At 42.1% G+C, this 24,789-nt stretch overlaps 1 protein-coding gene across 1 annotated transcript in view; it reads right to left on the bottom strand.

Annotated features, from left to right (window-relative positions):
- The window catches only part of LOC135917090 (alpha-mannosidase 2C1-like), a 232,906-nt gene that overhangs the window by 87,113 nt on the left and 121,004 nt on the right, over positions 1–24,789 (bottom strand). The window contains exons 10-11 of the mRNA XM_065450585.2: positions 23,715–24,103; positions 12,249–12,491 (exon numbers count right to left, since the gene is read on the bottom strand). Of these exons, the coding sequence (XP_065306657.2) occupies positions 12,249–12,491; positions 23,715–24,103 (632 nt within the window). The remainder of the gene's footprint in view (positions 1–12,248; positions 12,492–23,714; positions 24,104–24,789) is intronic.

Genomic DNA, 24,789 nt, shown 5'->3' with positions numbered 1-24,789 from the left:
ATTTAACATATATATTAATGACATTGTCGACACTGTTACTCAACCCGTACAAATAAAACTGTTTGCTGATGATTGCCTCCTCTTTAATGAGATCACTTGCCGACAAGATCAAGTTATTCTAAACTCTAACCTTCAAGACATACTAGCTTGGTGTGCGCGCTGGGACATGCAGCTTAACATTGATAAAACAGTATTTATGAAAATAACTAGGAAAATTAATAAATTGTCGTTTACCTATAGCCTAGCATCCAAACCTCTTACGGAGGTGAATGAATATAAATACCTCGGTGTTACAATAGCCAGTAACCTTAGTTGGAACTCGCACATCTCCCATGTTTGCGACTCGGCTTTTAAGAAGCTTTGCTACCTTAGGCATAAATTAAAACACGCTCCTTCTGAAACCCGTCTTATCGCCTACACCTCTCTTGTCCGTCCTAAACTCGAGTATGCAGCTATTGTGTGGGATCCCTATACTAAAACTAACATCGATGCGCTAGAAATGATACAACGTAAAGCAGTAAGGTTCATCTTCTCTAAATATCGCACAAGTGATTCCCCAACTCAGTTAATGGCTGAACACAATATTCAGTCTTTGCAACTAAGAAGAAAAATTCACAGGCTTAAATTTCTCTTCTTGCTGAGTAACAATAAACTATCTCTTTCTCCCGAACCTTACATAACACCCCTTACTGCCCGCCGAACAAGACATCGCCACGCTGCATCATTAACGCCTTATAATGGTAGAACCAATGTCTTTATGTCTTCCTTTTTCCCTCGAACAGTAACGGAATGGAACAGCCTACCCTATAACAAACTTCTCAGCACTGACTCAATAGCCTCTATTACTATCTAATTGTAGTCCTTGTTCTTACGAAATCTCGTTTCAATTTGTATCGTTGTGCAATATTTATTCATTTGCGCGTTGTAGTAATATTGAATTATGCACTCCTCCTTTTTTTTCTGTTACATTTCCTGTGCTTTGAAACTTTGCTTGTGAAACAGTGTTTCAATTTGTACCTGCCGCTCTCTATGCATTATTTAGAGGTGCTTTACTCATTATGCGATTGTACTTTCTAATACATTTTTTCCGGAGCTTTCTTTTTTTTTACTCCTTTGTCAATCTATTGTTTTCTTTTTTTGTATGTACCTTTCCCCTCCTGCCTGGGCCTTCTAAGGCCTGCAGTATTCCTAAATAAATAAATAAATAAAAATTGCTCATCTATGTGCTCATTGAAATGTGTGTTTTAGGACTTTTGAGAACACAAATTTACTTGTGGTTGGAAAGGTTGCTGCTTCCTGGCTGTAGTCTGCTGTTGCATAATAGGTAAGTGCAAAGCCACGCCATAACAGCTGCTGGCGGATGCTTCACAAGCAGTACGTCAATATAAAATGTATTGAAGCATACTCGTAGGTGGCCACAAACGTCGTAGCTAAGACTGCAGCAGATGGCCTTAAAAGTACTTGAAGACGTTCAGCAAACGTGACAGCTGGCGCAGCCTTTCGTAAGAGTGAGAGAGTTCACAAATGCCTGCCGTCTGTGAGAAAAGTCTCACATTTGCAGCGAGTAGGAATCATAGCAGACGACACTTGTAGCATTCCTATCAAAGGCGCAACACTTTCTCAAAATATAAAATTATAAATACTTGATGCATATTTTTATATAAGTACATGCAGGGTTGTTATTGCTGTTGTAAAAATAAATAATTATTCTCTGGTGCTAAATTGCGAACAGAATTGCTGAATAATGCATACGCTAGTGTGCTCAGGTGGTGAACCATGCTTCAATCTCAAAGTCATACAAAGTTTATGTAATGTGTTGTGCATTATATAAGATACTGCAGAAATAAAATTACATTTTACATGATAATATTTGAGTATAACTTCCCTTACTGTGCTGCAAGAAAACGCCGCTGGTCTAAAAGTCCAAGTCAATCAGAAGCCTGTACTTCCCATCATTCCCATGTAGGTTAAGGCAACGCTCAGGAGAGCCCCTGTAGACACTAGCGCCACATTTCCATATGGGGCATCTTTTTAGAAACTCCATGTTTGCAGCAGATGTGGAGCATCTTTTCTGCCGCAGGCGTCATGAGTACGTGATCTTTCTGGGTGAAGGCAACTGGTAAATAACCCCACACATGTTACCTGAAGGCAGCAGTGTTGCCAGATTCAAGACCCTCATTATGTAATGAATGAGAAGAGAGAGGGTTAACCAAGGGGCTCAATTTTTATTAATTATATCATAAGAAGCCTACAAAGACACCAAGGACAACAAAGAGGAAATTACTTGTACTTACTAAGTGAATTAAAGAAACAATAAATTAATGGCAATGAAAGTGGATGAAAAAAGAAACTTGCCGCAGGTGGAGAACGATGCCACATCTTCACATTACGCGTGCGATGCTCTAACCAATCGAGCTACCGCAGCGCCGTTTTCCAATCCACTTTTTGGGGTATTTATGTTTCTACTACTAAACTAACCTTGGGAGTGTTGGCAAGTGCCACCACTACTCACAAGCTTCAACAACAGATGTGGAACTGAGATGTGGATGTAGAATTGAATTGAATTGAATTGAATTGAATTGAATTTTATTCTCCTTGAAACAAATACACAAGGAAGGAGCAGCCACAAAAAGCTACTGAGATTAGTAGCTTGACGAGGTGGCTGCCCCTTTACACAGCAGCAGCAGCAGTAGTTATGAAACAATTTTCGTGCAAATGACTGCTTTCATATATATGCACGGACAATGATTGCACAATGGAACATAACAACGGAACATAAGCATTTTGCAAAATACAAAAGAAAACTTCACATTAATGAGCAAAATATACGAAAACATAAATAAATGCATCATAGTTCACAGGAACTGATCTCGCATTGTTTTTTTAGACAACTGTGACACATCTACAGATTTGTTGGCAAAATTATTGAGCAGAGCTGGGAGAGTAAAAGTGATCGATTGTTTCGCATAGTTGTTTTGAGGTGTAGGTATGTGCCAAATATTATGGTGACGCGTAGGGTATACGGCAATATTTTCTCTTAATTCTGAAATCTCGCTGTAAAAAGAGTTGTTCTTTTTTGTGGCCGAACAGTATGTCTGGAGTAAACGATAATTATAAAAATCATGGATATTTATAACCTTAAACTGTTTAAAGAGTTGCTGCGTGTGAGAATCATATGGGACGTTTGCAATTATTCGCATAAACTTCTTTTGAATTAGGAACAGTCTGTTTAGATTCGTTGTTGTTTTTGTGCCCCATAGTAGGTGGGCGTAGGATAACTGAGAAAGGGCTAACGAGTTATATAGTAGTAGTTTTATACGTTGAGGAATGATATGTCTACATTTGTTTAGCATACCCGCAGTTTTGCACAATTTTTTATGAGTTTCGCGGATATGGTCATCCCAAGTTAAAGTAGGACGTAAAAAGTAGAATCTTTTTCTGTACGTGATTTTGTATGTGATCTTTTTGTATGTGATCCCACTCATGCTACCTGAAGGCATCCATGCTGCCTGGATTCGAGACCCTTGCTATGTAATGAACGAGAAGAAAGAGGGTTAACCAAGGGACCCAATTTTTTCAAGCGAAGCTTGTGTTGCAACTCGTGTCGGTGTCAGTGTTTCTGTACAAAAAAACTCAAGCAACACGAAAATAAAAATTGTTTGCCGGGCTGCAGATTTAAACCACCGAGCTCTGGCTTGCAAGACCACCACGCCAACTGATTCAGCCACTGTCGATTCATCGTATGCGCCCTTTAAAGCGGGGTTTTATATGCATGGAGAAGTAGACGCAGCACAAGGCGTGAGCCAATCACAGGTGTGCCCTCCATCCGGAAAAGGAAAAGGGTGTGACTGCGTGTTTGCTCGCTTCGCGCCCACTGTTTCCCACCAGTTAAGGCCCGGAAGCCAGATGGAGAGGCCACATTTGGTTCATTCTGCCAAAGAATAGGCTGCATTGAAAGAACGGCAGTAGTAGCGGGCCATGCTTCGTGTTTTTGGCTGAAGAACAGGTGGCATTTCATGAACGCCGCTGGAAGCTTGCTCGAGAAAGGGCTCATCATCAACAATGAACAACCATTTCCCATTCACCAACAGCTATGTCTCTTTAATGTGTCTTAAATGCTCAATAAAACTAACCAACCCCTCCCCTAGGGTTGCACAAGCTTCGCATGAACCCACGTTCCCTGTAGAGAAGGGGTTATTGTTTTCTTTGTTTTTTTAATTAATATATATCATATCACAAGAAGCCAACAAACAATGACGGCAAGGCCAACATAGGGAAAATTACTTGTACTTACTAACTGAATTAAGGAAATGATAAATTAATGGCAGTTCGTGTAATGCAAAGATGTAGAACTGCTACCCACCAGCGGGAAGTTGTTTTTTCATTGCTTTCATTGCCATTAGCTTATCATTTCTTTAATTCAATTATTAAGTACAAGTAATTTTCCCTATGTTGTCCTTGGTGTCATTGTTTGTTGGATTCTTGTGATACGGATGATAGTCACTCAGAGGGTAGATGTCTAACTGCAGTAGTTGGCCCTCCCTACGAGCATGTAAACACACATAGTTGGTAGTCCAGCCTCTTTCCTGCCTTCTTGCATGTTTCCTGTGTGCCTCTTTTTTGGCTGTTTCTTTCTTAATTCTTAACACACATAGGAGTCCCGACCCAACCTACGTTGAGGCTCTTGCTATTCTCAAATTAGTCACCCAGCCTCATCGTCCTACCCAATGCATCTTGATTTGCAGCGATAGCCAAGATGCATGCTGCATGTTTCGCGAGAACTGACTACCTGGTCATATACACAGTCTACTTCAATGTCACTTGGATGCACACCGTTTGCTCTGTGTTACTTTGCAGAGGATACCTGGGCACCAAGGCAAGGGGGAACTCTCGAGCTCATGAGGTCGTTCACATTATTTTCCAAGTCCCCTGAGCCTATGGACATCCGAATTCAACCCAAGGGAACACAGAAACACTTTGCACAAGGAGCACACATCACTTCTAAAGGAACTTCGCACCAATGCCATCGCCCTTATTACTCCTCCTGCTAACCTCTCACGAGAAGACAGTGATATTCTCTGAAGACTTCAAAAAAACTCAATAGTGACTCCTCTTTTTCGCCACTATATTCAAGGCCTACCTGGGCAATAAAAATGCCTGACTTGCATGGAATATCCAGCCCTAGAGCATTGCCTATGGAATTGCCCTGCCATTCAACTCAAGCACAGTCAGCCCTCTCCACCATTCCCATTAACATACAGCCATAGTCATGGACGAATTGGCTCAGTCCACTGCTCCATGCAATTAACATTCTTCTGCCGGTGCTTATCCAGCATGTTAGAGACAAGTTGCATGAGGACTGGTAGCTGACCGACTAGAGGTTAGCACCGGACATTGGCATAAAAATAAGTTCTTTTTCTCTTTCTCTGTCTCTCTATCTCTCCAATAGCGGCAGCATCTGTCATGGTGGTATGCTTAGGGCACAGTGAACATGTCGGGCATGTCATCTGCCGTCGAAAACACCTATTTTCGGTTTGTGTACCCACGTTGGGTGCCAAGACCATGAAAGACAGGCTTTTTAATGTGATTCGCATTATTAGGGTACTCTACACACTTTCTGGGGCCTGCCTGTCAGGCGATGTCTCTGACCGTTTTCTTGCATACTTGGGTCACTGGGTAGTCCATGGTCTAGCAGTTAGAGAATCGCATTGCGGTATGAGGGAACTGGATTCGAAACCAATCCTTGGGTCAACTTGGATCACAGGTCTGTGACACTGAATATGTTAACCCATTTCAAGCCAATCTGTGTTACTGGGAGTGGGTAGTTCATGGTTTAATGGGTAGTGGATCAGGCTGCTATGCAGATGGAGCAGGGTTCGAAACCAACTGTCGAACAACTTGGTATGTGCCACTTGGTCTGTGCTGCTCTTCAATGAACCTGACGCCAAATTGTGCCACTAAGTGTCTGCCACTCTTCAATGAATCTCTTTGAAGCCAACCTGGGTCAATACATACAGTCTAATCTGGATATATTCAATCTGAAGGGGATCATAAAAAAAAAGTTCAATATATAGGTAATTCAATATATAAAATAATAGGCTCTGAGGCAAACGGTGCCTTAGCGATTGGTGTGTCCCCGGGCCGCTAAGTTACGGCCAGCAACTCGGAAAAAAAAAAAGCAAGCACACTTTATTTACGTTCAAAAATAAATTGTGGATCCCGGTTTGCTTCTTCTGCAAAATGAAGCTGAAGACACACATCTCAATCTTGTCAAGACTGTCGATGTGCAAAAGCCCTGTGCCTTCCATATCGCTGCAGGCACGACGAATCATGTCAAATGCTGATGCCAGTTCAGCGGCTGTGCACGGGCGTGTTGCCGTCTCTTTTGGATGATCTTCTTCGCTACTTCAGCAGCCTTCCTCCTGAGTTTCTGCAATGCTTGCCACAATGTCCTTGTCATCTAGATTCGGTATAGCTTGAACATTGTCATCAGCATTCACAAAGCTGTCTGCAATACTTTCTTCTTCAGAAGCATGCTCAATATGCTGCATGGTATGCCAAAGTAATCTGCTAACGTGAACTTCTTCTCACCTGCCTCAACAAGCTGGATCACTTTCAACTTCATAGCACAATCCAAGTTGGTTCTTTTCTTTACACTTGCAGCAGGGATCACTTGCGGAAAATGAAGCCATGAATAGGCACTCAACCCACACGAAGTTATACGCACGATCTGCAATTCCCTTTAAAAGGTGTCCCACCTTATCCTCATCTGACATTCGAGGGTTTACGGTCTTGCACAGTTTTAGAAATTCCTCCATGAATGTGGTGCATGTGTCTCCAGGAACCTGAGGCCTCTGAGCTAACATTAATTCTGCTTGTTTCTTCTTAGCATCCGAATTGCCAAAACACTTCTTGATCTCCTCAACAAAACAGGGCCAGGTAGTTAGCATGTCCGCATGGTTGTCATACTGAACCATCACCGTGTCAGTCAAAAAGAAAACAATCTTCCTCAGTTGGGCAGCAGCATTCCAGTGATTGCACTGGCTTACCCTCTCATAATGGGTGAGCCATTCGTTGACATCTTCTACCTTTGAGGATAATGTGCATGGCTCTCGGTAGTGCTGAATCAGGGCTAGTCCTGCCAATGCAGTACTGGGAGTATCTTCGTCTTGAGGCATGCTGGTAGCCGATGGCAAAAGTCCAGCAAGGCAGTGGCTTTCACGAAGGTCTTGTACTGACGGCTGCGTTACCATTCGTGGGAGCTACCTCGCACCTCCACGAAATGTTATGTGCGAAGCATTTACTTATAAAATGCAACATAGATCAACCGGAACGGTTGACGTTTTTTGGGACTGGTACAAAGGCAGCCCACCGAACGTCGTCCTCCTTCTCTACTCTTTATCTCCACAGTAATTCACGCTCCTTCTGCCCTCGGTTACGAGAGCTCATGACAATATCAAATGTGCTGTTGAACAGGCGTTCTATATACGCCTCCACAAGCCCTACACATCTGCATGGGATCTTCAAGGGGATTGTACAGTTGTTCAATATACACAATAATTAATTACATGTGGTGCCAACTTGGGTAACTATGTAGCCCAGAAGTACATGGTGCTGGGCTAGTCGGTTCATATTGCTGAGTAGACCATAAATATGATCACTTTGGTGCAGACAAGGAAGGACGGAAGGGAACAAATGGGGCTCCCCTTGTTCCCTTCCATCTTTCCTTGTTTGCGCCAAAGCGATCATATTTATGATCTACTCAGCGATTGGGTAACTATGTGCCACTTTGTATGTGCCGCTGTTCAATGGCGAAAAAATCATTCAGAATTTCTATGGTGCTCGGCGGTACTCAACCTGCATCATATATGATCAGGCAAACTTGTGTGAATGTTATATTCACACAAGTGCCACACGTGGACATTGCTGCGGCAGTGCTGAATGACACAGAAAGTCCAGAAGGGAAGCGCCAGAGAAGAGCCCGGCTGCATACACGTTCCATACGTGGCACGTCTCTGTGGTGGAAATATGGCTTGTCGCTACATTGCTACAGTGCTAATCACATAAACATCGACAATGTCAAAGTTGGGTCACTACTCCACCTACTGTAATTAATCCACAGTACAACTTTTCTGCAATACACGTCTTACCCCGTATTCAGAAATGCATCTTAAATTCAAGCCCATGCTTTACTTGATCTAAATGACACCTGGTGCAAAAACACCGAACGAAATAGAACGAGCATCTAGCACTCGCTCACGATAGGCATCATTTAGATCAAGTCAAGCATGGGCTTGAAGCTAAGATGCATTTCTGAATACGAGGGTTAGCCCAGAGAGCAAGCGATGTGCTGACAGTACTTCTCCCTATGTCCAAGCGCTACATGAGTGCGAAACATGTGGCTTTCACTGCACTGCCACAGAGTTCTCCTATTGCATTTTCTGACTAATTTATACTGTATACAAATGTTCCTTCAAGGCAATGGACCTTCTTCAGCGGTGCAGCAGAAGCTTAATTCATCATGACAGATTAGGTTTATGCCGCATAGCTGTCCTATCACAACCTACAGCAAAAGCTTGTTAATTCGAGCTCAAAGAGGACCATAAAACTGTTCGAATTGAGTGGAGTTCAAATGAGCGGGCGGGGTCTAGAATGAACGGCCATCGTGCCACGCTGCGCGGGCAGAACGCCAAGAAGCCACCTCTGGACTCGTTATCGCAAATTAGGCGTTACTACGCATTTGTGGCAGGTGATTTCGTAAATTAAGTTTCATGGAGCTCGAAAAGCAAAGGAAATTAATTGATCAGACAGTTGTATGGTCAGTTATGCGCCAGAAACAAGTACCGACATGCATTCATGTGAGCAGCGAGCCTTAATGTCAAAATATATAATGCTATTTATGCTCCAAAACACGTTTATTTACAGGGCAGGGTTGACGCTTTGTTCTTTGTTCTTCATGTAGGTCGACAGTGTTCTCTTTGTGATGTCGTACTTCTTTGTGATTTCAGTCTTGAATATAAGACCACATTCCACAAAAGCCTTGTCTTCGTTTTAAGTCCTTTACCGAGTATTTTTCCCAACTCGCCGTGACTGGCACAGTCGATGAGGCATTGCTAACAAAGCGCCGAGGGAACAAAAAAGGCGACACAAAAAACTGGCTACCTGCCGCGGCACAAATGAAAGCAGTCTACGACAACCAAAAAATTTTAACTGAGCTCGACGCCTACAGTGCTTTGTCTCCTGCAAAAACGTAGCTGCCGCAGCAGGGTGAGCATGCTACCCAAATAGCATGGGCACATGCAAGACAGAGAGCGCATGTGCACCATGAAGTTGCGATCTCAGACACAGAGATCGTGCTAGCCATGTAAACCAGGGGCTGTGAACTAGGGGTTCCCATTCAAATTAACCATTGTGGATACCGACGCGATTGAATTATCGGGAGTTTTCCCCCACTCAAATACACAGGGCTGTGCCGGGACCAAGGCGTGAGTTTGAATTAATGAGCTTTTACTGTATTACAATGTTACTACAACATGATTTTAATAGTGCAACAAAGCGCATTAGTGAGGAGTCACAACCGCTCTGCACTTTAGGTCTGTACTATGTCACACCCTTCTGCCATCTATGGTCTTCGTATGTTGGTGACTAATGTATGTGACAGCGCAACCCACTAAATTTGTTAGGTTAATAAAAACTGTACTCGTACACAGATGCTATGATGCAAACGCTATGCAGCATCAACTCATGAAAAAAAAAACGTTGTTGGCATGCACCCATATATGCTCCTGTAACTATCAATATCCTTAATTAAATTAAATTAAATTGAATTAAATTATGGGGTTTTACGTGCCAAAACCACTTTCTGATTATGAGGCACGCCTTAGTGGAGGACTCCAGAAATTTCGACCACCTGGAGTTCTTTAACGTGCACCTAAATCTAGGTACATGGGTGTTTTCACATTTTGCCCCCATTGAAATGCAGCTACCGGGGCTGGGATTCGATCCTGCGACCTCGTGCTCAGCAGCCCTATCAATATCCTTCACGACGACGTACAAGATGCAAGTAGAAGGTTGCACTGTCTTGCAAGTACATGCAGGGGCTAAGCATGTGGCTGCGTTGAGTGAGAAGCAAATGCAATAATTAATTTACTAATCAAATCTTTCACTATGGTGATTAAAAATAGAATTATGCAGAAGAGTTGGCTTGCGGTGCTGCTAAGAGCCTAATAACTTTGCGGGGAACCAGCCTACATAAATATGCAACTTCAATCAGTTTTCCAAATGCTCACAATTTCTATGATTGTTACAGGTTTTCAAGGTTGCCAGACACCCTGCTTCTGTGATGGCACAATATGTCAGAGACAAGGCACTCTTGTTAGAGCCACTGGGGTGTCAAGTTTTTTATCTAGTTGCAATTGATTAAACTAAAGCCGAAATTTATGAAACCCAACATTTTGAGGCCAACTTAGCCCCTTTGTTGGGGATTAAGTGATGACTGGAAACATTCTTTAAAATTTACACCAAAAAAGTAAATTAACCCTTGTGAAGGAACCAAGTTGGCCCAATATGTTAGGCTTAATAAACCCTTGTTTTGTATGGGAATGTTTCTCACTCATTAATTAACCCGACGCAGCAGTCAATTGTCGTAAAATGGTCAGCCACCAGTGATAACATAGGTTCTCAAGCCCGAATAACTACTGAATGTAGTTTTGGGCATGCTGGTGATATTAGTATCTCGATTTATACCAAACATGGTACAAGGGACTTGACACACCTCTTTCCAGCCCTTCATCCTGTGTTTCACACTAAAGTAGGATATGAACCAAAGTTACTACAACATACACTCTTCTGCCATTGAACTTTTTTTGTTCTCTTTTAATACTAAGTTCCAGGCTACTCGACATTTGTCTTAAAGGGTCACAGGAGAGAAATAAGTTTAGCTGCATTATTAAATTAGGCACCTACAATAGCAAAACTGCCACATTTACTGCGAGATGAGGGTTGATAAGCCAGAAAAGATGTGAAGAATGAAAGACCGGAGGCACACCTGCTTTGAAATTTTCAGATCAGCTCACCATAATGAAACGTATTTTCACGGCATATGTTTAGGCCGATTTATTATTTTTAGGATACTGATTATTGGGACACTCCGGCCGAATTTCCACCATCGCCATTGTTCTAATGTGCCATATAAATTTCAAGTGCCATAAGATCCTATTGTGCCCCACAGCACTATTTGCTATAAGCGCGAAAGAAAGCGTGAGAGGGTGAGCTGAGAACAATAGAGGCTTGATGGGCACTGCCTTTTTTCTAGCACACACACTAAGAGGGAAGGAAGGGAGGCAGGTGAGTGCGTTAGCTTGACCACTTAACGCGGTCGTGCGCTTTATCTTGAATGTAATAATCTGTGGTGGATACAAAGGCCACAAATGCCGAGATGGCTTGTGGCTTCGTGTGTGCCGTGTCCTCAAATGCCTAGTGTTGGAGGTGGCCTAATCTCAAGATTCAATGACAAGTTGAAGCCAAACACAATGCGTTCGCTTGGCAGTGCTGCCACTCTTCATCACGCCAGTGTTCTGACAGCGAGTGTCCATGGCCATTAAGTGAGATTTGTTTATGTATGCATGTGCGCACGTGACACCATGCTTGTTAGTTAGTAATTGTATTAGTTATTTAGTTATTTGTTAGTATTCAGTTATTTAGTTGGTAAGTGAATTACTGCAATCTATACAGCCAACACAACTACTAACTATACTTTATACAACCCACTAATGATTTGCTATCGCAATCAATGCTTTGCCTCAAGCAAAGCTGCAATTTTCTCTTTTTTTTTTGTTTTTAAACATGTACTACATTGTATTCTGAAGGAACCACCAACTGAAGTTAGCAAGTTTCAAGAACTTCTAATGCATGCAAACCAAATACAAGAATATATAAGTACTATAAAATCCAGGATGTTGACTAGGCACACTGCTACTTAGCTTGGCTTTCTTTTTTTTTTTTTAGTATTCAACCTCTTGCCACAAAACGAAACGAAAATAACGGTTTTGAAAGAATACCATATCAGTCTAAACTGATTTAGTCCTTCTCCTTAGTGTAAAATTCTGTGCAACGCTCGCAGTAAGAGTTGGTGTCTCAGAAGCAAGCAGTACTGCTTGACTGCAGCATTTCCCGACTGTTGCAATGGCAACACCAGGGGATACAATAAATGAAGCCTTGTCAAATGTGATCTCAGAAACAGGTCTTACCAGCCAAGACGGAAACCTTTTGAGATGAGATGCCTCGGAGCACTTTATAGCCAGCAGGGGGAGCCACAATCGAAACCAGTGTGCCACGTTCTGCCTGCTGCATAGCGTTGTCGTCCACACCTTCGATCCAGCAGCGCTTGGACAGCTCCTCCCGGTGCCAGGGCACGGAGACGATGTCTGATCGACTCCACGGCAAACTGTTCACAAACACTAGATCGCCACTGGTGTAGTCATCGCACGTCCCTGCACAATAATACAGACATAAATAGCTGCTATTAGATACTGTAGCAGTTCCTTTTACTCCACTCATTCAACAAAGGATAGGACCCCAGACAAAAAGCTGCTATCATAAAATCCCGAGAGATGCCCCACTCCAAAAAGATAACCCACCCCTGACTAAGCTCCCGGCTTAAAAAAACCGAAAGTTACACACCACACTGAAAGTTAGCCCATCTTACATTGTCACTCAATTTTCTCCCGATTTTAGATGGGCTATCTCTCGGGATTTTACAGTAGTCGGTAGTTTGATAATGTCTGAGAAATACACTCTAAATGGGATGGGTGACTTACGTCCTCTGCTGTTACAGGTTAGTTATATGAGGGGTGCTTCCTGTACCAAGTGCAGCCATTCTTGTTTTATTGCGGTATCGTGCCCACCAGAGTTTTATGGTGAAGCGATTATTGCGTATTCCGTACAACCTGCGTTCTGACATCCTAAACGCATTGCTTATGCTCTCGGGCGATGTTGAACCGAAGCTGGGCCCCATGAGTAAAGTCGAAGCTGATGCCTTTGCTTCGGCCTTAAAAAGCACTGATAAACTGGTAGCTGATCATGCCACAATGTTAGCTCATCTGAAACGAGTAAGTGACGAGCACAAAACGGCTAACGCCAAAGTCGCTGCCCTCAAGGCAACGATTGCAATGCAGCGTAACACCGAAGGTTCTACTGATGACAGCCTGCTCAAGGTTTCAAATCAGTTGGCAGCAATTACGTCTCGTTGCGATGATGCTGAAAACAGGGCAGCGGCAATTTAGTAATCTTCTCTTTTTCGGGATTGAAGATAATGAGGAAGAATAAACCAAGGCCGAGGAGAAAATAATAACCTTTTGCTCTGAATGATTAGAAATAATGACCACTAGTTCACAATTCAAGCGTGTTCACAGGCTCGGCAAGTTCACCGAAGGAAAAACTAGATTGGTTATCGCAAAGCTAACCTTCTTCAAAGACGAGCAGTAAATTTTGTTAAATTAAAAAGAATGACAATTTCCATCGCCAAAGATTTTTCTCTAGCGACGCAACAAGCAAGGCAAAAGTTGTTGGCCTGCTTAATAAGAACTGCCTGCTTGACCGCCTGCTTAATAAGAACACTTACATTTATGATATCAACACTGACTAAGTTGTGCTAGCTAGTAGATAGCTAAAGTTTAACATGTGCATACAAGACCGGAATAAAGCTGAATCCCATCAAGCCATTTCCTCATTATCGCTATCATCTATTAATATCCGCAGCCTACTGCCAAAATGGATTTGGTCCGTTCCTCCCTTGACGACAGCAACTGCGACATACTTACCCTTACCGAAACGTGGCTATACCCTGGCATCACTGATAGAGAAATTCTGCCTGATCGTAACAATTTTCACATATACCGAAATGATCCTACAAATAGGCATGGCGGAGGTGTTCTTGTTGCAATAAAAAAGACTCTACAATCACATGTAATTAATACACACTCTAACATAGAAATTATCTGGGCAGCCTGCATAACCAAGTTTTTCACTCTACTCATCGGCAATTGTTACCGACTTCCTGACTGTAGCCATTCATTTGTGAACGAACTGCGCAGTAGCATCACTGAGGCTATCAAGTTATGTCGCACCGATGCCATTTACATCTTCGGCAATTTTAATTTTTCCACAATATACTAGAACCAGTTGTCTTCCTCCTGCCACATGTCCGCAGAATTTATCTACCTAACCTTAGATTTTAACTTATTTCAAATAGTGAATCAAGCCACACGCGGTTCAAACATCCTCGACCTAATTCTTATGATCGCTCCTGAAACCATAGGTGCCGTACTACACATGGATGGATTTAGCAATCACAGACTCCTTCAAGTTTCCCTTAAAGGGAAGCTGAAAGGTTTTCCAGAAAAAATGAGTGAACATCTGTACATAATGGTTTTCAAACCTCCGAATTCGAATATCGTATCGAAATTGAGCGAAAGAAAGCGCAAATATATTTTATTTCGACGAAAAGTGCAGCAGCGGACACGCCCAGCTCGCGCGTCTCATTTCCGCCTGTGATTGGTTGGGCGCCTCGTGACGTCAACTCTAGTAACTGACCGCTGCCGCTACACATGAAGCGTGGTGCCAGGTAGTTTGGCGCTGTTCTTCTGAGACGGTAATAGAAAATTTAGAGAGACTGCGTTTTTCTGAGGAGTTTGGCGTTACTCCCTACATGTACGAGCCGATTGCGAAGAGCCGGCCTCTCGAAGAAGCAAGCGATGCTGGTGCGAGCAGTGCTTTCGACGCGAACGAAAGCAAAGTCTTGGGATCTCCTCGTGTTGGAAATGCTCTTTGGTCAGTATGTTTTTTGCAAAGCGATCTAGTGATCTCGCCGATCATTCGCCGATCTAGTGAGCTCGTTTCCGGTCGAACAACTGTAGTGTTGTGTTCCTGCATGCCTCCTTGTGGAACGTAAGCGGGGATGCGATCGTCAGCATTTGTGCGCTGTCCAAAGCTGTCGGCAATCTACAAAGACGGTTTAAACGCGAGAAAAGCTTCCCGGTTCATGCAGTACGTGTAGTGACCTTCATCTGTTGACTACCACGTTGACTACCACTCACGTTGATTACCACTCACGTTGACTACCACGCACGTTGGCTACCACTCTACATACATGCAGACGCACCAACAAAGGAATGCAGGGTCGATCGAAGCAGATTACGATGGGCACGCACGCAGAAACAAGCGCGGCCAGGCGCGGTCGCGGACGCTGCGAAGGAACGAAACACTAGAGTTGACGTCACAACACCGCGATTTCCGGTCTCCGCTCGCATCGTCAGCGTCAGCAGCAGAGCGCGGCATTTGACGGGGGGCGGAGCTACAGTGCAATTTCAACCGACGATTACGTCGCTCCTAATTGAAAAAAAAAAAAAATTACCTACATGGTTTATAAGGTTCCCGCATCCGTATATGAGCGTCTTATTGAATTCGACAGACTCTTCAGCTTCCCTTTAACATTCCGCTACCCTTTTCTGGCACCGACAGCTAAAAAATTCGCTATTACAGTAAAGCCAATTTTAAGCCTGCTGCTTGCAACCGAAGCGGTGGTATGCACTTAATTCAACTGCTTTGTGTGAATTAACACCAAACTCAAAACCTTCTACACTGACACATTCCTACTATCCTTTGACAGTCCCCCATCAATTATAACTGGATGCTTTACCCAGACAGATTGTGTGCGCTAGCAAATCAACACATCCTGCTCATAACAGTCAAAAACAATAAATCAATCTCCTGGTTTACTAAGTCCCTCCGGCAGTTCAGAAACAAAAAGAAACATTTATATCGCACAGCAAAATGACATGGCACACCTGCATGGAAGGCATAAAAAAATTTTATGATAAACTACTGTTCCAGTACAATACCTTTACAGTACAATCTGCTAAACAAAAATATTTCTCTAGTGATTTACCTTCCCTTCCAAAATCTAGTTCTAAGAAGTTTTGGAAACTTGTATCCCCCGATCATGATCCGCAACAGATATCTTTGCTAGACGATGATCATGTTCCACTTTCAGACAGTCATTGCGCCTCGGCATTTAACACATTCTTTTCATTTGTCTTCACCCGGGAAGACCATTATGATGTTCCATAGGTACCCAAACTTGACTTCGCAGATATGGAACCGATTGAAACAACTGCCGAGGGCATAATACTTCTAATTAATAACCTTGAATCATCCACTTCAGCTGGCACTGAAAATATTAAATCTAAAATTCTTAAAAACACTGTCTCTGTTTCTGCTAACATTTTATACCAGCTTTTCAGGCATTCTTTAGCGACAGGTCAACTTCCCTCCAATTGTAGAATTGGTAAAACAGTGCCTGTGTTTAAAGCCGACGATAAACATACTCCCGAAAGCTACCGTCGTCCATTTCCTTAACTTGCATCTGCTGCAAACTTCTTGAACACACAATCACTTGTCATGTTTGCCAACACTTAGAATCTAATAACTTATTTTTCAACGACCGACACGGATTCAGGAGAGGTTTCTCTTGCAAAACTCAGCTACTAGAATCAAGTACAGAACTATTTTGGCTCCGTAATTTTCTTTCACTCGGCCAGCAGTTCACAGTTATTAACAATTTCCAATCCTCCCTATCTTACGTAACTTCAGGCGTACCACAGAGGTGCATCCTCGACCCCCTATTGTTTTTATTTATTTATTACATATTGCCAGCCTGGATGTCAGGCTTTAGGCAGGAGTGGGGGTACATAGCAATACAGAATATAAGAATACGATGTACATTTGGTCGACCAAGTACGACATTAAAAGAACCTACATAAGACGTACAAAGCGAAGTACAAACACAATGACACGACAATGTGCGCATTGTTAGCTATTGCGGAACGCACTCAAGAAAAAAGAAACCGTTGAACACTCAACCATATTGGCAGGTAGGGTATTCCATGTGCAAACTGCGCTCTGGAAAAATGAGGCTTTGAACACATTTGTTCTGCACAAGAACTCACTCACCTTCTTTGAAAGGAAAGAATAGATTTGCCGCTGGGTAATTGAATGAAAACATGCATTTTTGTTTATTCCAACTTGGTTATGGTAAATTAAGTAGAGCATTTTTATTGTTTCCTAGCGTCGTCTTACCTGTAGGGTCTCTAATTGGCTGTTTGCAAATGGGCTGATAGGGATTTTTTCCAACTATAAAATTATATATGAACCTGACGCATTTGTGTTGGACATTCTCAAGTTTGGTAATATTGCTCTTTGTGTGTGGATTCCAAACAGCTGCTGCATATTCTAGAACTGATCTGGTGAACGTTTTGTACACGACTAGTCTAATTTCTGTTGAGGATGATTTGCTAAGGGTTCTTCTTGAATATCCAAGTCATTTCCTTGCTTTATTTACAGTGTACGTTATGCGGTCATTCCATTTCAGATGTGATGTAATTATTACTCCTAAGTACTTGTATTTTGTAACCTGAGATAAGGTGTTGTTATCGATGGTGTAGTGGAGCTTCAAAGGACTAACTTTGCATGTCAGTCATAGCTACTGTTTCTTTATAATTAATGCACGTTTGCCAAGTTGGGCACCAGGCCTGAGTTTTATGTAGAGACATATTTAATAATTCCTGATCGTCATGGCACAAAATTTCATGGTAAAGTATACAATCATAGACAAACAGACATATTTTAATTGGTATATTGGCAGCAATATCATTTATAGAAACCAAGGAAAGTAATGGCCCCAAGATGGAACCCTGAGGAACACCGGACACTACAGGGGCAGATTTCGAACAGATTTCATTAATATATACAATTTGATGCCTGAATGATAAGTATGCCGCTAGCCATGCGAGCAATGTATCGTTTTTTTTTTATTGAGTTTGTACCGAATTTTTCAGAATAGGTTGAAGTTTCAAAATCAGTTTTTGATAGCACACTCTATCAAAAGCTTTCTCGAAATCCAGAAATATCATGCCTGTTTGATTACCCTTACTTAATGCTGCTGCAAAATCATGGACAATTTCTAATAGTTGAATTACCATAGAATGTTTGCGGCAGAAACCATGCTGTAAACTATCAATAATGCAGTTTTTCTCAGCAAAAGTGGAAATATGTGCGAATATAATGTGCTCGAGTATCTTCGCACAAGTACATAATAAGGAAATAGACCTGTAGGGAGAGACAAGAGACCGGTCGTTGGTTTTCGATATCGGTGTGATTTTAGCATGTTTCTAATCGTTCGGAAGTTCAGCATGCGACAATGATTTATCATATATCAAGCATAGGTACTTTGCGTACCATTCAGCATTACAGAAGGCAAAGGAAGCAGGAATGCCGTCGATTCCTGGCGACTTTCTGATAACTAGATTGAGCAGAAGTGTCAGTACACCCTCTTCACTAACAGATGGATTATTTATTGCAGGAATTTCGTCAAACGCATTGAATTGTGGAGTTACATTATCATCCCTGGTGAACATGGAACAGAAGTAAAGGTTTAAGGCATCCTCTACGTCCTTCTGATCCGTTACAGCAGTGCCATTTACCAGAAGATTTGAAACTGATTACTTCTTTGGCAACAAGTGACGGCGAAAATTTTGCCGGCGACACAACAAGAAAATCTATATAAACGACTTGCCAGAAAACATTTCTTCCTGCCTGCAAATCTGTGCTGACGATTGCATCATATATCGTCCAATAACCTGTACCGACGACCACTTAACACTGCAAAATGACCTTTACCGAATTAACAACTGGTGCAAAAAATGGCTCATGTTGTTGAATATAAAAAAATGCTAAATAATCTCCTTCACATGCAAGCAAAACATTTCTAACTACTGCTACACCCTTAATAATTATCCACTGTCGCAGGCATCATCTTATAAGTACCTTGGTATTTATTTCACACCCAACCTCTCCTGGTCTCACTCTATTACCACCATATGTGCAAAAGCTTCAAAATCTTTAGGATATTTACTTACATAGCTGTTCCACTCATGCTCATCAACTAGCTTATCATGCCTGCGTTTGCCCTCAGCTTGAATTCGCCGCATCTATCTGGCCCTCCTGCCACAATTATTTAATTACCATGCTTGAAGCGGTTCAGAATAGACCCACCCATTTCATTTCATGCAATTATGACAATCATAACAGCAAAATGCAAACTGAACTCAATCTTTTACTTCAAACCCTTAGTGCTCACCGTGACATTTCCCTTTTATGCCTTTTTCACAAATACGCATACAGCAACAGACCACTCCAAATTCACCTTGATGCTCCTTCTATTACATCATGTCGGCTACATAATCACTTAAATTTCAAGCAATTACGTGGGTCAACTGATGTCTTCACTCATCTACTTTTCCTCGCATCATATATTTGTGGAATGGTCTTCCAGACAACATCGCATCCGAATCAGACCACGATAGTTTCCGTCAACTTCTGCACTCTCTTTTTTCGCAATAGAAATTTACCACTAGTTTTTCCAATTTTCTTTTACTTCTTGAGCCATGTCCCGCACCTCACCCAAGTATTTATTTATCTGTTATTTTTACCGCTTTAAGACCAAAGACATCTGTCATTTCTTTGTACCACTGCACGTGTTTTTCTGCTTTCTTTTTTTCTCAGTATGCCACTTTGTTGCCGAGTACATTTTTTATTGAAAAATGTTTTTACTGTGCACGCAATTAGGTCCTGAGTTTTTTTATCATGCTCTACCCTTGTGCATCTTTCAAACAATGACAACTGTTCCTGTGCCTAGAATCCGCATATTTGGCTATCTTTGGTTGCAGTTTCTTTTCTTTTTACTGTCGTCACTGTAATTGGTAGACTTTGTAGTTCTTGTGTGCAGTTTTGCCATGTGTATTATGCAAGCCAATATTTTTTTATTCATGTTATCCTCCTTCCTGCCCAAATTTATATTGTCATCATAGCACATTATCATCAATCTCTCTGTTTCTTTCTGTTAACTGCAAATTTGAGCCGTATTTTTATACTCTGTCGAGACACTTTGCACTTTTGTTACCCCCCTTACTCAATGCGCTGTCAAGGGGCCTGTAAGGTATTTTAAATAAATAAATAAATAACTGCGCATCCTAATTGGGGGCGCAGCAGAACTCTGCAAATACGATATGTGACATCTTTTAAGTATCATTATTTCCATCAGTACTTTTGCTTTTGATGCACAATCTTGGGGCGCACAGTTGTGCACACAGCACCGTATCTTGTGTTTCGCATGTGGGTCATTTCATGCGAAACATCCCAGACCCTAAGTGCGACCATCGTCGATTCTCTTGGAAAAAAGTTTGACTAGTTCGCTATATTGGGAATGAATTTTCACCAAAGTATTTCTCACGAAACAAATATTTTGGGTGACGTAAGAGTACTTTGAAGTTTTCCCAAAGGAGCAAATGTTGATTGGAGGCAAATTTCTAAAACTCAAGAGTGAAACTAGGTACAAGGACAAATTTTATTTTAGAATATTCTACTCCCTTGGTTCTTTCACATGACGTCATAAGTGTATGCATTTATTAATTTGCCGCATTTATTTGGCTCAATTAAAAAGCAAGAAATTGTGCGTTCTGACAAATTTTTTCCATAAGCACCGTTGATGTTCCAGCTCCAATATTTAAAATTTTTTCCTGTTGCTATAGTTTATGCTAAAAATAATGTTCAGCTAGGAAATCGTGCTTTTCTAGAAATTTACTTCTGAAGTTACCAAAAAATCACTTTTTGACGATGTTCAGACCTAAATTAAGCATTAAGGCACTCCAGATAAAAATACAAGAGATAGCTAATTATATGAACCAACCTTTCAGATGTTTGTACTCTGTCGAGACATTTTGCCCTTTTGTTACCCCCCCTTTACTCAATGCCCTGTCAAGGGACCTGTAAGGTATATTAAATACATAAATATTAGCCTGCTTATCTTTCAGTGCATACATCTTGGTTTGCCCGATGCCAAGTTTCCTTCTCACTGATTTCAGGCTGTGTCCATTTTTTACAGCTTCTTCAGTCTTTCTCACATTATAATTTCAAATATCCCTTATTTTCACCTTGTTGATCAGTTTTGACAGTTCCGCAGATTCTATCTTATCTCTTGAGTTGGACACTTTCATTCTTTGTCGTTTCTTTATTAGGTCCTCTGCTACTTGGGAGAGCTTGCCTACTGGTTGTCTTGGTGCCTTGCCTCCCATTTCAGTTGATGCTTCTGAAGCCAGCCTAGTTATGGTTTCGTTCATTACCACTATGTCATCTTCATCTCTCTGTTTTAAGGCTGCATATTTGTTGGCAAGTACCAGCCTGAATTTGCCTGCTTTTACCCTTACTGCCTATACATTGGCCCGTTTCTTCTTGACCAATTTTACTGCTTCTCTCTTCAAATTGAGGTGAATCCTAGCACTCACTAACCTATGATCAGTGCACTTTACCTAACACTTCTATATTCAGCACTATGCTGGGATCGGTGGAGAGTATGAAATCTATTTCATTTCTTGTTTCTCCAGTAGAGCTTTTCCAGGTCCACTTCCTGTTGTTACGCTTGCTGAAGAAGCTATTCATTGTTCAGAGCTTATTCCTTTCCACGAATTCTAACATCTCTCCTCTAGTGTTCCTAGAGTCGATGACATAGTTTCCAACAGCTTGTTCACTAGCCTGATTTTTTCCCTCTTTTGCATGGAAGTCACCCAAGACTACAGTATACTCAGTTTGCACTTTTCTCGTTGCTAATTCAACATCTTCATAAAACTTTTATTTCTTCATTATCCTGACTGGAGGTTCGAGCGTAGGCTTGTACTACCTTTATTCTATACCTTCTATTTAGCTTTATTATGACTACTGCTACCCTCTCATTAATGCTGTAGAGTTCGTCAATGTTGGCCACTATGGTCCTTTTGGATTAGGAATCCTACTGCATATTGTCTCTTATCTGGAAGTCCTCTGAAGCAGAGGATGTGGCCATTGATCAGCACTGTATTGGCCTCCCCAGTTCTTCTAACTACACAAAGGCCAATAATATGACATGCAATGCCTGATAATTCCTCAGAGTCCTGCTAAGCTAGCTTCACTCGAGAGGGTTCGTGTGTTGAACATCGCCAGGTTCAGTTTCTCGTGGTAGCCTGTCCGGGTCCAGAGATTCTAAGCACCCTCTTCCGCTTCGCAGGTCTGACTGCCACCCTGGTCAGGTGCTCCGCAGCTGCTGAGGACTGAGGACTATGGGTTAATTGTAGGAGTCATGAGGAAGGTAGTGGCCGAATACTGCACCAGGGAGGCCAATTCCTGTTCTGGTGAGGGAGTGTCTTGGTTGAAGCTTAGTAGGCCTTCCTAATTTGGTTGCACCCGGACCAGTACAGCCCCACTGGCTCTTGGCATTTTTGCCAATGTCAGGCACCGCTTCAAGCCTGGAGATGTAGTGCACTGGAGGAGGGTTCGAAACCTACAACCTTCAGATTAGAAGCCCGATGTACTACCTCTGCTCCATGCCACCCCCTCCGTCACATAGCTACAAATGGAACACTTCAAAGAAAAAAAAATCACACAGCTACCAAAAAAAAAATCTTAGTACTGTTAAAACTGATTATGCTATAAGTGGGCTCAACTGTACTTCTTTCAATTTAAGATGTTTCAATGTTTGTCCCTTGTATTTTATTTTGTGCAACCTGGTTATAATAATTATCAGTGATACTAACGAAGTTTTCTTGGCACTTGAATGTTGTTATAAGTTGGTCCAACTGTACACTGAATGGAAATCGGGACACCTAGCAACAGCTATAAACAAGCATTTATTATCAAAGATCAACAAGCTTCTCAGTCTGTGTACGTATTGCTAGAAATGAACACGAACAGGAGGGTTGATTAAGGCAAGTTATTTGTGTAGTACTAGATCTAGCCCTGGGCATGTTACCCAGCACCACCACTCATGGCCATCCCACTGTGAGTTGTGATACTGGCTAACATTTCCAGGGCTATATCTATAATACGCATATACAGCACCTAAAAGAATGAATGAGAAAATGGTGCCATGACGGCTCGATTGGTAAGAGCATCGCACATATAATGTGAAAACGTGGGTTCAAATCCCACCCGTGGCAAATTGTTCTTTTGCCCACTTTCATTTCCCTATATTATTTCTACGTTTAAATTAAGCAAGTATTTACTCTATGCTTTCCTTGGTTTCATTCTCTGTTGGCCTCATGTATTGTGACTAACAAAAATCAAACCCCTTGGTTCCCCTTCCCCTAAGCTGAAAGTAATGTGCTATGGTGGGAAAGGGCCAAGGAGTTATGCATGCGAAATTATTGTAACTTCCTTTCTTAGCAGCAAAGTGCCGCACTAGTCCACATTTCTTGCCTTTGTGGCTGAAAGTTCATACACACTGTGGTCATCTGGAAACCTCTTAGAAAGTACATGCTACTGCATTAAGACACTTAAGTGGACATGCTAACGCACAAAAGTGGCAGTGTGCTAGATGTGTTTGAAGGCTATCAATTTTTAAAAAAAGAAGCAGTAGCAATGCACAAACAAATAGATACTAGCTTCCATTTTTACTGCAAACTACAATGAAGTTTGATGGCGAAGTCCCAGTTCTTATACTGAATTCTACACATGGTGCATTTATCTCTAACATTTTTTGAGAGGGTGCATGCAAGGATACAGACTATGGTAATAATCATGTTGTGACATGATTACAATATGAATAGATTTGTACAAGTGCTTGCACTCACCAAAAAGCTTCTCCAGAGCGCCATCGCTTAACTGTCCCGCCCGGTTGAGCACTTCTCTATTGATCCTTTCAGCATCTTTTCTCACCTCGGCTATGCAGCTTCCCGGTAAGACATCGTGAAACTGGTTTAAGAGCACATCCTTCCAGCAGGCTTCAAATTCCTGACTTGGGTACGGTGCCACGTCTGGTGCAAGTGCAAACACCACGGAACAGATCATCTCTGCATCTCTCAGTGCCTGCTCACACATGCGGTTGAGCTGCTTGGTCCGTGCATGCGTAGTGTACGTCGCATTGTGAAGCTCCAAAAACAGTTCGCCTGCCCACCGGCAGAGACTGCGAGACTCAGATTCCAGGACTGAGAAGAAGGTATCCGGTGTAGACAGTGTGATCCTGCAAACAGGAGGCACTGCTCGCAAACCTTTTGCAGAGTTTTGTATCCTAGAGTAAAGGCTAGGCTCTCTAACTGTAAGAGACACTCCATCTTGAACCGGCCATAATAAAACCAGTAGTCGGGTGAACACCATAAAATATTCAAGACACCACAAGTGCATTGACGTATGCAAGGTGGCAACCATTACACTAGAAGTGGAATAAAGTTTGAATGTGCACGAGTTCGTGCCACTTTCGTTGCCATGGTAACGGACAGAAAGCGAGCTCACACCTGGAAGTTGCTTAAACACTGGAAGCTATCCATTATTTGCATACTTTACTAAGATCAATGAAAACAGCTCTGATTAAATGTCCCAGGCACTGATATCTCAATCTTACATCAAGGGATGCTTAATGCAAAACAACTGCGAGGTACATGGTACAATGAATGGCATACCAGCGAACATATGTTGTTTTAGCAGTTACATTCTTCAACAGAAAATACATAGCCATGACCCTGCTACAAGTATAGGCACAGCAGGGTGGTCATGCAGCTCTGATTGATCCTGATACTCAACGACACCCACTGCGACTTTACACACCACGAAGACTGACTGAAAAATGGCGGCCACTACGTCACTGCTGCTTTCAACAGCTGCTGTCTCACATAAATGCTGTGCCCATGCAAGTGCTTATTTCTCGAGTTC

This window comes from Dermacentor albipictus, chromosome 4 (assembly GCF_038994185.2).
Source record: "Dermacentor albipictus isolate Rhodes 1998 colony chromosome 4, USDA_Dalb.pri_finalv2, whole genome shotgun sequence".
NCBI lineage: Eukaryota > Metazoa > Arthropoda > Arachnida > Ixodida > Ixodidae > Dermacentor > Dermacentor albipictus.
The sequence above is the reverse complement of the archived record's forward strand: the minus strand, read 5'-3'. Positions and strand labels throughout refer to the sequence as shown.